General features: G+C 35.2%; 1 protein-coding gene across 2 annotated transcripts in view; it reads left to right on the top strand.

The window, feature by feature from the left end:
* chuk (component of inhibitor of nuclear factor kappa B kinase complex) overlaps positions 1-10,639 on the top strand; it is a 12,173-nt gene extending 1,534 nt beyond the window's left edge. Inside the window, exons 4-22 of one of the 2 annotated variants that reach the window (XM_073835031.1) lie at positions 531-648; positions 734-803; positions 897-985; positions 1,067-1,156; positions 1,743-1,867; positions 3,078-3,185; positions 3,273-3,408; positions 3,525-3,719; positions 3,815-3,917; positions 5,211-5,334; positions 5,437-5,588; positions 5,681-5,742; positions 6,203-6,312; positions 6,408-6,457; positions 6,600-6,708; positions 6,844-6,991; positions 9,195-9,322; positions 9,465-9,564; positions 9,671-10,639. In XM_073835031.1, the coding sequence (XP_073691132.1) occupies positions 531-648; positions 734-803; positions 897-985; positions 1,067-1,156; positions 1,743-1,867; positions 3,078-3,185; positions 3,273-3,408; positions 3,525-3,719; positions 3,815-3,917; positions 5,211-5,334; positions 5,437-5,588; positions 5,681-5,742; positions 6,203-6,312; positions 6,408-6,457; positions 6,600-6,708; positions 6,844-6,991; positions 9,195-9,322; positions 9,465-9,564; positions 9,671-9,730 (2,077 nt within the window). In that variant the 3' untranslated portion in view covers positions 9,731-10,639. Of the gene's footprint in view, positions 1-530; positions 649-733; positions 804-896; positions 986-1,063; positions 1,157-1,742; positions 1,868-3,077; positions 3,186-3,272; positions 3,409-3,524; positions 3,720-3,814; positions 3,918-5,210; positions 5,335-5,436; positions 5,589-5,680; positions 5,743-6,202; positions 6,313-6,407; positions 6,458-6,599; positions 6,709-6,843; positions 6,992-9,194; positions 9,323-9,464; positions 9,565-9,670 lie in introns of both variants that reach the window. The other variant, XM_073835030.1, reaches the window with a different exon arrangement.
* Positions 10,640-10,908: the final 269 nt, after the last annotated feature.

Here is a 10,908-nt window from a genome sequence, read left to right as displayed (position 1 = left end):
AAATGTCTTTATCATCACTTTTGATTAATTTAAAGCATCCTTACTAAATAAAAGTCTCTAAAAAAATTATACTGACTCCAAACTTTTGAATAGTATAAAAAGTGTAATATTACAAAAGCTTTTTATTTCAGATAAATGCTGATCTTTGGATCTTTTTATTTATCAAAGAATCTTGAAAAAATGTACTCAATTGTTTTAAATATTGATAATATTAATAATAATAAAGATGTTTTTTGAACAGCAAATTTCTGAAGGATCATATGACACTAAAGACTGGAGTAAGGATGCTGAAAAATATGCTTTGATCACAGGAATAAATTACATTTTAAAATATATTCAAATAGAAAGCAGTTATTTTAAATAGTAAAAATATTTCACAATAGTACCGCTTTTGCTGTATTGAAGCAAATAAATGCAGGCTCGGTAAGCAGAAGAGACTTCTTTAAAAAACTTAAAAAATCTTACTGTTCAAAAACTTTTGACTGGTAGTGTATATTATTAACAATATTGATTCTTTTCTTTTTTTTCAGGCTGAAGCACCTTAATGTGGTGACCGCAAAGGATGTGCCTGAGGAGATGATGCACATTGCCTTGAACGATTTACCGCTTTTAGCCATGGAATACTGTTCCAAGGGAGACCTTCGAAAGGTGCCTTTTCTTGGCATCATATCTCATGTGCCCTCTGCTGACATTTTTACTAACTCATGTCTGTTCTTTGTATTGCATCTTGTAGTTACTCAGCAAACCAGAAAACTGTTGTGGGTTAAAAGAGAGTGAGGTGTTGGCTCTACTCAATGATGTTGGTAATGTATCTTTTCAAAACTGTTATTAGTACGTTCATTGTCGTTTCTTATCGCTAAGGGTGGTAAATAAAACGTGTGTTTTATATTCAACAGGTTCTGGAATCCAGTACCTCCATGAGAATAAGATCATTCACAGAGATCTCAAACCAGAGAATATTGTGCTACAGGATATCAATGGAAAGGTATTTTTATTCAGTATTTTGAGTCTTGAGTCTAGTTATATAGGCACTTTTTCCAACCAAACTTTTTTTATGTTTAAGCAGCTCGTCCACAAAATAATCGACCTTGGCTACGCCAAAGATCTGGACCAGGGGAGCCTATGTACTTCATTTGTGGGGACTTTACAATATCTGGTATGTCTTTGTATTCATCACCAACAAGAAAAAGCAAGTTGATAAGAAAAAGAAGTCGACATACAGTAGCATTCAAAAGTTTGGGGTCAGTAAGAAGTTTTTTTTGCTGTTGTTGTAATAAATTAATAGTTTAGTAATGATGCAATATTATTGATTGTCCATGCAAAAATGAAAATGCTGTAATAATTTACTCACATTCTACTTGTTCTAAACCTGTATCAGTTTCTTTGTTCTGTTGAATGTTAGTAACGTTAGTTGACGGTAGCCTCTGATTTCCATAATGTTTTTTTTTTTGACGTACTATGGAAGTCAGAGGCTACCGTCAACACTGTGAGGGGTGTAAATAATGACAGAATTTTCATTTTTGGGTGAACTATCCCTTTAAATTAAACGAAAGTGACCGTAAAGACATGTTGTTCTATTGAACTTACTATTCATTAAAGAATCCTGAAAACATGTATTATGGTTTCTACAAAAACATTAAGCAGCACAGCTGTTTTCACTATTGATAATGAAACGAAATGTTTCTAAAGCACCATATCAACATATTAGAATGATATTTGATAGGTCATCTTGATTGTTTCAGGCTCCTGAGCTGTTTGAAGGCAAGTCGTACACAGTTACTGTGGACTATTGGAGCTTTGGCACCATGATCTTTGAGTGCTGCTGTGGATTTCGACCTTTTCTTCACAATCTCCAGCCTGTGCAGTGGTACGTGTCTTGGTAACCCACAAACAGTTGAAGTCAAAAGTTTACATACACCTTGCAGAATCTGCGAAATGTTAATTTGACCAAAATAAGAGGGATCATACTATGCATGTTATTTTTTATTTAGTACTGACCTGAATAAGATATTTCACATTGAAGACATTTACATATAGTCCACAAGAGAAAATAACTTATAAAAATGACCCTGTTCAAAAGTTTACATACACTTGATTCTTAATGCTGTGTTGTTACCTGAATGATCCACAGCTGTGTTTTTTTGTTTGTTTGTTTGTTTGTTTGTTTAGTTATAGTTGTTCATGAGTTCCTTGTTTGTCCTGAAAAGTTAAACTGCCTGTTGTTCTTCAGAAAAATCTTCAGGTCCCACAAATCCTTTGGTTTTTCAGCATTTTTATGTATTTGAACCCTTTCATTCAATGACTATGATTTTGAGATCTTTTCACACTGGAAGACAACTGAGGAACTCGTTTGCAAGTATTACAGAACGTTCAAACGCTCACTGAAAAACGATGCATTAAAAGCTGGGGGGTGAAAACTTTTTGAATTTGAAGATTAGAGTAAATTTAACTTTTTTGTCTTCTAGGGAACATGTAAGTATCCTCTGAAGCTTCTGAAAGGCAGTACTAAATGGAAAAAAATTAAAAAGATATTTAGGCAAAATAAGAAAATGTACACATCCTCATTCCGTTCAAAAGTTCCCTCAGTTGTCCTCAGTATGAAAATATGGATCATCATATTATACAATCATTGTTGGAAAGGGTTCAAATACACAAAAATGTTGAAACACCAAAGAATTTGCGGGACCTCAAGGATTTCTCTGAAGAACAGCATGCAATTCAACTGTTCAACTATTACTAAACAAAACAAAACAAAACAAAACAAACACAGCTGTGGACCATTCAGGTAACAACACAGTATTAAGAATCACGTGTATGTAAACTTGAACAGGGTCATTTTTATAAATTCAGCTATTGTTTTCTCGTGTGGACTATATGTAAATGTAAAATATCTTATTCAGGTCAGTACTAAATTAAAAAGCAACATGCATTTTGTATGATCCCTCTTATTTTGGTAAGTAATTAACATTTTGCAGATTCTACAACATATATGTAAACTTTTGACTTTACCTGTATTAATAATGCCACAGTGCTTCATGGAATACATTGTCAAATAACAACATGTTTGCTTTTTCTAGGACAAGCAAAGTGCGAAACAAAGGTCCTAAGGACATAATGGCTGTAGAAGACATGAATGGCGAGGTCCGCTTTTCCACCCACCTTCCATACCCCAACAATCTGAGCAGGTAGCCTTTGTACAGACAAACAGACCATAATTTTTGTTACATTTTTTTCTGGCTGTTTGAGTTGACTGGTGGTTTTTGGTATTGCAGTACACTACGGGAACCCTTGGAGGGCCTGCTACAGCTGATGCTTAAGTGGGACCCAGTACAAAGGGGAGGAGGATTAAATACAGAAACAAAACAGCCCCAATGCTTTGCTCTTCTAGATCAAATACTGAATATGAAGGTTTGATGTTGGCATTATTGTATCATTGTTACATTTTTAGGTAATCAGTTTAGGTTTGCTTCTGTAATGATGCAAAATATGCAGAAGAATGAGCTAAAACATGAGTTGTTTTGTAGGTTGTGCACATTTTAAACATGACTACGACCCAGGTTCACTCATTTCTGCTTAACCCGGATGAAGGGCTTCACTCTCTGCAACAGAGAATTGAGACCGAGACCAGAATTGAACTTTTGAATCAAGAGCTTCTGCAGGAAACAGGAGTCATGTTAGATCCCAGGAAACCTGCTGCACAGTGTGTGTTAGATGGAGTAGTAAGTATTTTTGGCCTTTTGAATGTGTTCTCATTCTCCAAATTTTGGTAAATTATTTGCTAAATGACTTCTTTGGTTTTTTTTTTAATCATCAGAGAGGATGGGACAGCTACATTGTTTATCTGTTTGACAAGAGTTTGACCAAGTACTCAGGACCTCTAACGGCTAGAAAACTTCCTGAGAGCGTGAACTTTATTGGTAAGAATTCATTGGTTTATGTGCCAATTCGATGGGTAGTTTGTTAATTTAAATATGCTTGTGGGAGGTTGTACTTTGTAAACTTAGGGTTGGATTTTAAAGAAGTTTACTTTCGAAATTTACAGATAATAAACTCACCCCCTTGTCATCCAAGATGTTCATATCGTTCTTTCTTCGGTTGTAAAGAAATAGTTTTTTTTTGAGGAAAACATTTTCACAATATAGTGGACTTCTATGGTGCCCCGAATGCAGTTTAAATGCAGCTTCAAGCGATCCCAAAATGCAACTATATATGCGACATAACCTAACTGTCTTAAACCAGAAAAACAGAGTTCAGGCAGAGCTAGACAAGACGAGCGTTTGAGCTTTAAAAGTATGTAAGTTGTGTAATCCGCATTTCGGATCGTTTGAAGCTGCATTTTGAACGTTCAAATTTGAGGCACCATAGAAGTCCACTATGTGGAGAAAAATCCTGAAATGTTTTCTGCAAAAAAACATCTTGGATGACAAGGGGGTGAGTACATAATCTGTAAATTTTTGTTCTGGAAGTAAACTTCTCCTTTAAAGGGTTAGTTTACCCAATAAATTAAAATTCTGTAATTTATTACTCACCTTCATGTCGCTCCAAACCAATAAGGCATTTATACATCTTCAAAACACAAATTAAGATACTTTTGAGCTCTCTGGACCTCCATACTCCATGTGGCATCAGTGGTTCAACTGTAATTTTACGAAACTTCAAGAATACTAAAATAACAACTTTATTCAACAATTCTTCTCCTCCACGTCACCCTAGCGCCATTTTGGAGATTACCATGGTGCATGTGCGTGCTTTCAGTCTGAACGTAAACCAGGCATAGTGCTTGTGTTTTCTACATCAGCAGCACCACGCGCATATGTTGTTTACGTTCAGATATAAGCATGCACATGTGTCATGGTATGTGTATGCGTTGCAACAAAAAGTATTCTAGTAGCTTCATAAACTTAAGTTTGAACCACTGATGTCACATGGACTATTTTGTTGATGTTCCTGGTATCTTTCTGGGCCTTGAACGCGGTAGGACCCTTGCCATCTATAGAAGGTCAGAGAGCTCTCAGACTTAATTAAAAATATTTTCATTTGTATCCCGAAGATGAAGGAAGGACTTACGGGTTTGTAACAACGTGAAGGTGAGTAATTAATGACAGAGTTTTAATTTTTGCGTGAACTATCCCTTTAAAATGTATTCCGGTTTTTTAAGCAGTTTCCTAGAGAACTTCATATTCTTCACCCATTTCATTTTTCTGTTTTAGTGCGGGAAACCAAAACTCAGCTTCCTCTGAGTGCCCTCAAAAAAGTTTGGGGTGAGGCGGTAAGCTACATTTGTGGCCTCAGAGAAGACTACAGCCGCCTCTTTCAGGGTCAACGTGCAGCCATGTACGGGTGTTATATTACCATGATTAGTAATGTATTTATCTTGTGTTTTGGGACTTTTCCTGCGTAAATTTCAATGTTTATTTTTGGTCTGTGTTTCTGTAGGTTGAGCCTTCTCCGCTACAACACCAACCTTACGAGATATAAGAACATGATGTTCTCCTTTTCGCAGCAGCTCAAAGCAAAGCTTGACTTTTTTAAGAGCAGCATACAGTATGACTTGGAGAAGTACAGTGATCAGATGCAGTACGGCATATGTAAGTTTTAATGAGATTAAATTCCTTGAATTGTCAAATACTCATTATTGCCTTAGTGATGATTATCTAAAATGACTCTTTTCTTTCTGAAGCCTCTGAAAAGATGCTGAAAGCTTGGCAGGACAATGAAGAGAAGGCTGCCGCATTTGTACAGGTGCTGTGCATAAATGATAAATGATTTGTTTTGTTTTTTAAGAAACTCTCTTATGCTCACCAAGGCTGCATTCATTTAAAGAAAATACAGCAAACAAACAGCAATATTTTGAAATATTATTACAATTAAAAATAAATGTTTTCTATTTTTGATATAATTTAAAATGTAATTTATTCCTGTGATGGCAGATTTAAATTTTCAGCAGTCATTACTACGTCTTCATGATCACATGATTTTTTTTAGAAATAATTCTAATATGCTGATTTTAATGCTCAGGATTCTTTAATAATCTTTATTATTTAAGTTCTTTAATAAATGTAAAAGAATATTCTTTTGTAACACTAAAAATGTCTTGTCATTTTTGATCAATCAAGCGCGTCCTTTCTGATTAAAAGTTTTTACACCAATTTTGACACAATTTGTTTTAGCAACATTTTATAGTTTTTGTTTGATTTTGAAGGTGGCAGAGATCGGCCATCTGGATGAGGAAATAATGGCTTTGCACTCAGAAATTGTTGAACTTCAGAGAAGCCCTTATGCACGTCGACAAGGAGATGTCATGGAGCAACTGTAAGTTCATTATTCTAGTGTGCTGTGTGAACTTTCTCAACTTAAATGCATATACCATCCTAAACCTATTGCATTGAAATCATGTCTCTTCACAGGCAAGACAGAGCAATTGAACTCTACAGACAATTGAAGGCAAAATGTAAAAGTAAGTACAATCCCATCTTGGATGCTCATAAGTCAATGAAATTCACCCCATGTTCCATTCCAAGTACTGTGTAGGCAAAATGCCCTTATATATTCATACATGTGAGTTATGGGGGTCAAGATATAGTGTTCATTTCCCCTAGTGCCAGACCCACAGCATGGCTACAGTGATAGCTCTGAGATGGTGAAAGTCATTGTACAGACCGTCCAGAATCAGGACCGGGTACTGAGGGATCTATATGCACACCTCAGGTAAAAAGCTTTTGAAACCATTCAGTTCACAACAAAAGAGAATTGTAATGATTCAGGTTTAACTGTTCAATCTGAATGAATACTACCATTGGATTTCATGCATCTAATCTAGCATTGCTGTTGTCTTATTTGCAGTAAAATCCTTCTGAGTAAGCAGAAGATTATCGACCTCTTCCCTAAAATCGAGAGGACACTGGAGAGCATTAAGGAGGCAGACAGCACTGTCATGCAGATGCAGGTCAAAAGACAGAGAGAGTTCTGGCACTTACTGAAGATTGCCTGTGTGAGTCACATGCTTCTGATGTCTCAAGGCCAGATATGCTCATTATATGCACATAATCATGGACTTTCCATCGTTAAAGTTCAGTGTGTATTAGAGGTTAGGTGATATGAGCAGTCTTGTTTCAAGGAATGAGTACTTTTAAAGGGTTAGTTCACCCAAAAATGAAAATTAGCCCATTACTTACCCTCAAGGCATCCTAGGTCTATATGACTTTTTTTTTTTTTTCAGATGAATCCAATCAGAGTTACATTAAAAATGATCCTGTCTCTTCCAAGCTTTATAATGACAGTCCAAATCAAGTTCAATAAAGTGCATCCATCCATAATAAAAAGTGCTCCACACTGCTCCAGGGGGTGAATAAAGCCTTCCTGTAGCGAATCGATGCATTTTTGTGAGAAAAATATCCATATTTAAAATGTAGTAATCACTTTTTTTCTAGCCTGCGCTAACTATCATACATGTAAGCCATTCCGGATGAGGTAGGACGCAAACTTTTGTTTACAGGAGCAAAGGAAGCAAAGTTTCCTTACTTTAGCAAAGGAAAACCAGTCTCCTCTTGGCTTATATCGAATTTACGTTTTTCTTTACAAATACTCCTTTTGTACATCTAATTTGTGACCGTTGTTTTGTTTTGCTAGAGAAAAGTGATTACTACATTTTAAATATAGATATTTTTCTTACAAAAATGCATTGATTCGCTACAGAAGGCCTTTATTCACCCCCTGGAGCCATGTGAATCACTTTTTATTATGGATGCACTTTATTGGACTGTTGAACAGAAACACCCGCCCACTGCCATTATAAAGCTTGGAAGTGCCAGGACAATTTTTAATGTAACTCAGATTGGATTTGGTCTGAAAGACGAAAGTCATATACACCTAGGGGTGCCTTCAGGGTGAGTAAAACATGGGTTAATTATAATTTTTGTGTTAATTAACCGTTACATATCAACAGTAGTAAAGCAACATTTTGGCTCTAAATAAAATGCAAAAATGATACTTTACATGATCATTAAGTCTATTTTGAACTTGATAGACATGAACCCAAAGATAACCAAAGATACATGCACTGCTGTTCAAAGAAGTCAGTATTTTTTTTCCCCCCTAAAAAAATTAATACTTTTATTCAGTAAGGGTGCATTAGTTTGATCAAAAGTGACATTAAAAACTTTTACATTGTTACAAAAGATTTTTCTCAAAATAAATGCTGTTCTTTTACCTGTCTATTCATCACAGAATCCTGAATAAATACATGGTTTTCAAAAAAAATATGATGCAGCACAATTTTGAAAACTGGAGTAATGGTTGCTGAAAGGTCAGCTCTGCCATTACAGGAATAAATTACATTTTATAATAAAATATTTAACAGCTATTTTAAACTGTAAACATATTTCACAATATTACTGTTTAATTGTATTTTTGATCATATAAATGCTATAATAAAAGTTTTTGAACAGTAGTGTAAAATTATTCATAACAAATAAATAATAAATTACTGCAAAATTGATGGCATTACTGCAAAAACTGTTGGAAATTAAGTAACAGGTAAAGAAATAGTTCACGCAGAAATAAAAATTCTTGTCCTTCCAAACCCGTGAGACTTCCATTCATCTTCAGGACACAAATTAAGATATTTTTTATGAAATCCGAGTTTTCTGATTCTTCATAGACAGCAAGGGTACTACCACGATCAAGGCACAGAAACGTAGTAAGGACATCGGTTAAATAGTCCATGTGTCGTGGTGCTCTTGATAATAGCGGAAAACTGTCCTAGAAGAGAAGAAATCACTGAATAAAGCCATTATTTTAGTTTTCTTTGCGCACAAAAAGTATTCCTCGTAGCTTCATAAAATTACGGTTGAACCACTGATGTCACATGGACTATTTTAACGATGTCCTAACTACGTTTCTGTTCTTTGACCGTGGTAGTATCCTTGTGGTCTATGGAGGGTCAAAAAGCTCTTAGATTTCATAAAAAATATCTTAATTTGTTTTCCTAAAAATGAACAAAGGTCTTACAGGTTTGGAGCGACATGAAGGTGAGTAACTATTGACAGAATTTTCATTTTTAGGTGAACTTTCCCTTAAAGAAAAACCCAAAAAGCAAAGCATTTCTAAATACAAAGCATTTCTAAAATCCCTCTGTGTGTGAGGCTTTTTTAAATTACTTAAATCATCAATTGTAATAGAATGTGTTTGTTTAGGCACAAAACACCACACGAAGCTCTGTGGGTCAGAGTGGAGAGATGCCCTCCTCACTCTCAACATGGAACCAGACTCAAGCCCAGTGCTCTTCTCGCCTGCCCATGTCCTTGCAAGTGCCACAAGAGGGGTAAATTTCTCTTTCAAGCCTTAGTGAGCGGCCTACTATTAGTGATTCTATCACCACCATTTAGGTTTCAAACCTCTGTGGCTGAGTTGATCAGCATATGTGAACACGAGTGTTTGTTTTTCATGCTGCTATTTGTTTTCAGAGATTCAGTCAATCATTTACTGGAGGAGAACCAGCGCTATTTGAGTCAGCTTACCAGTTTACTGCAAGAAACCACTGAGGAGAAATCAGAGAGCATCATGGTAGGGGCTTTTCGTAGGTTTATGATGAAATTCATTGCACTTACATTTCAATACACTCACTGTTTTTTTTCTTTTTTTTTTTTCTTTTTCTTTTTCTTTCAAACAGACTCAAGACTGGAGCTGGACTAAGTATGAATCCCTGGTTGCTAAATCACAGCGTTTGTAGAGTCATGCTGAAACTGAACTCTGTGACAGGAAGTAACAAGTCATTCTTTTAAATACATTTACTCATCATCACTGGATCGGGGTTGTGTTGACTTGTATGATTTGTTAATCATAATGTAACTTCTTTGTAAGTATCTGAATTGATTTAAAATCACATTTTGCAGTCTTGTAGCAACTCAACTATATATTTTGAGGATGCATTTTTAATTGACACAGAACCAAGAACATGCAAACTAAATTCAGGCAATGTATCTTCAGAAATGTATTTATTTACGTAATTCATAGTTCTCTGTATGGGCTGATTGTACTTTCATTTTTGGTGGTCAAGTGTTTTTTTTTTTTTTTTTGAATATGGTAGTTCAGCATCTGCACTTTAAAGGCTCACTGTGAATGTTCGGGAAGGTGTGCGGTCCGGCAATGAAATTGGTTCAGCTAATGCACTTCAACTTCACTTTTTGAAAAATTAAGAATTCCGTGAGGTCCGTAGTAAAGGTTTACAACAGACAGATTGAAAGGCAGAACAATGTTAAGGATGATCAAAGCTAACTCTTCAGTCACAGGTCCTGTGAAAATGTGTTAAGACAGCTTCAAATCAGGTATAAGCAGCAATGAATGCGATCATTCATCAGTGGGCAAATTTATAAGTTTCATCAGTACAGTCATGTTATTCCCTTTTTAAGTCACATTTTCAACCATGGTTTTGTCCAAAGATGATCAGCGTCACACAGGAGACTTCATCACAAACTGTTGTATTTCGCATATTATTATATTTTGTTTGATTTGTTGTATTATTATTATTTGAGGATATTTCAGACATGGGTTCTTAAACACATCTTATGAAAGAACACTTAGGTTTAAACGTGTTTACTGTATACATGACAAATAAAGTAAAGTGATATCCATTATGTTATCTGTTGTGTGAAAAGACTTTCTTATAACCATAATATTTTCTCACAAGATCTTACAGAGCACAGAATACACTACCAGTCAAAAGTTTTTGAACAGTAAGATTTTTCATGTATTTTAAAGAAGTCTCTACTGCTCACCAAGCCTGGATTTATTTGATCCAAAATACAGCAAAAACTACATTTTTTAAATATTTTTACTATTTAAAATGTCATTTGTTCCTGTAAATGTTTAGTGTCATTACTCCAGTCACATGATCCTTTAAAAACAACT

The sequence above is a fragment of the Garra rufa genome, chromosome 2, assembly GCF_049309525.1.
Source record: "Garra rufa chromosome 2, GarRuf1.0, whole genome shotgun sequence".
NCBI lineage: Eukaryota > Metazoa > Chordata > Actinopteri > Cypriniformes > Cyprinidae > Garra > Garra rufa.
Note: the sequence above shows the minus strand (reverse complement) of the source record. Positions and strands in the feature narration are given on the sequence as shown.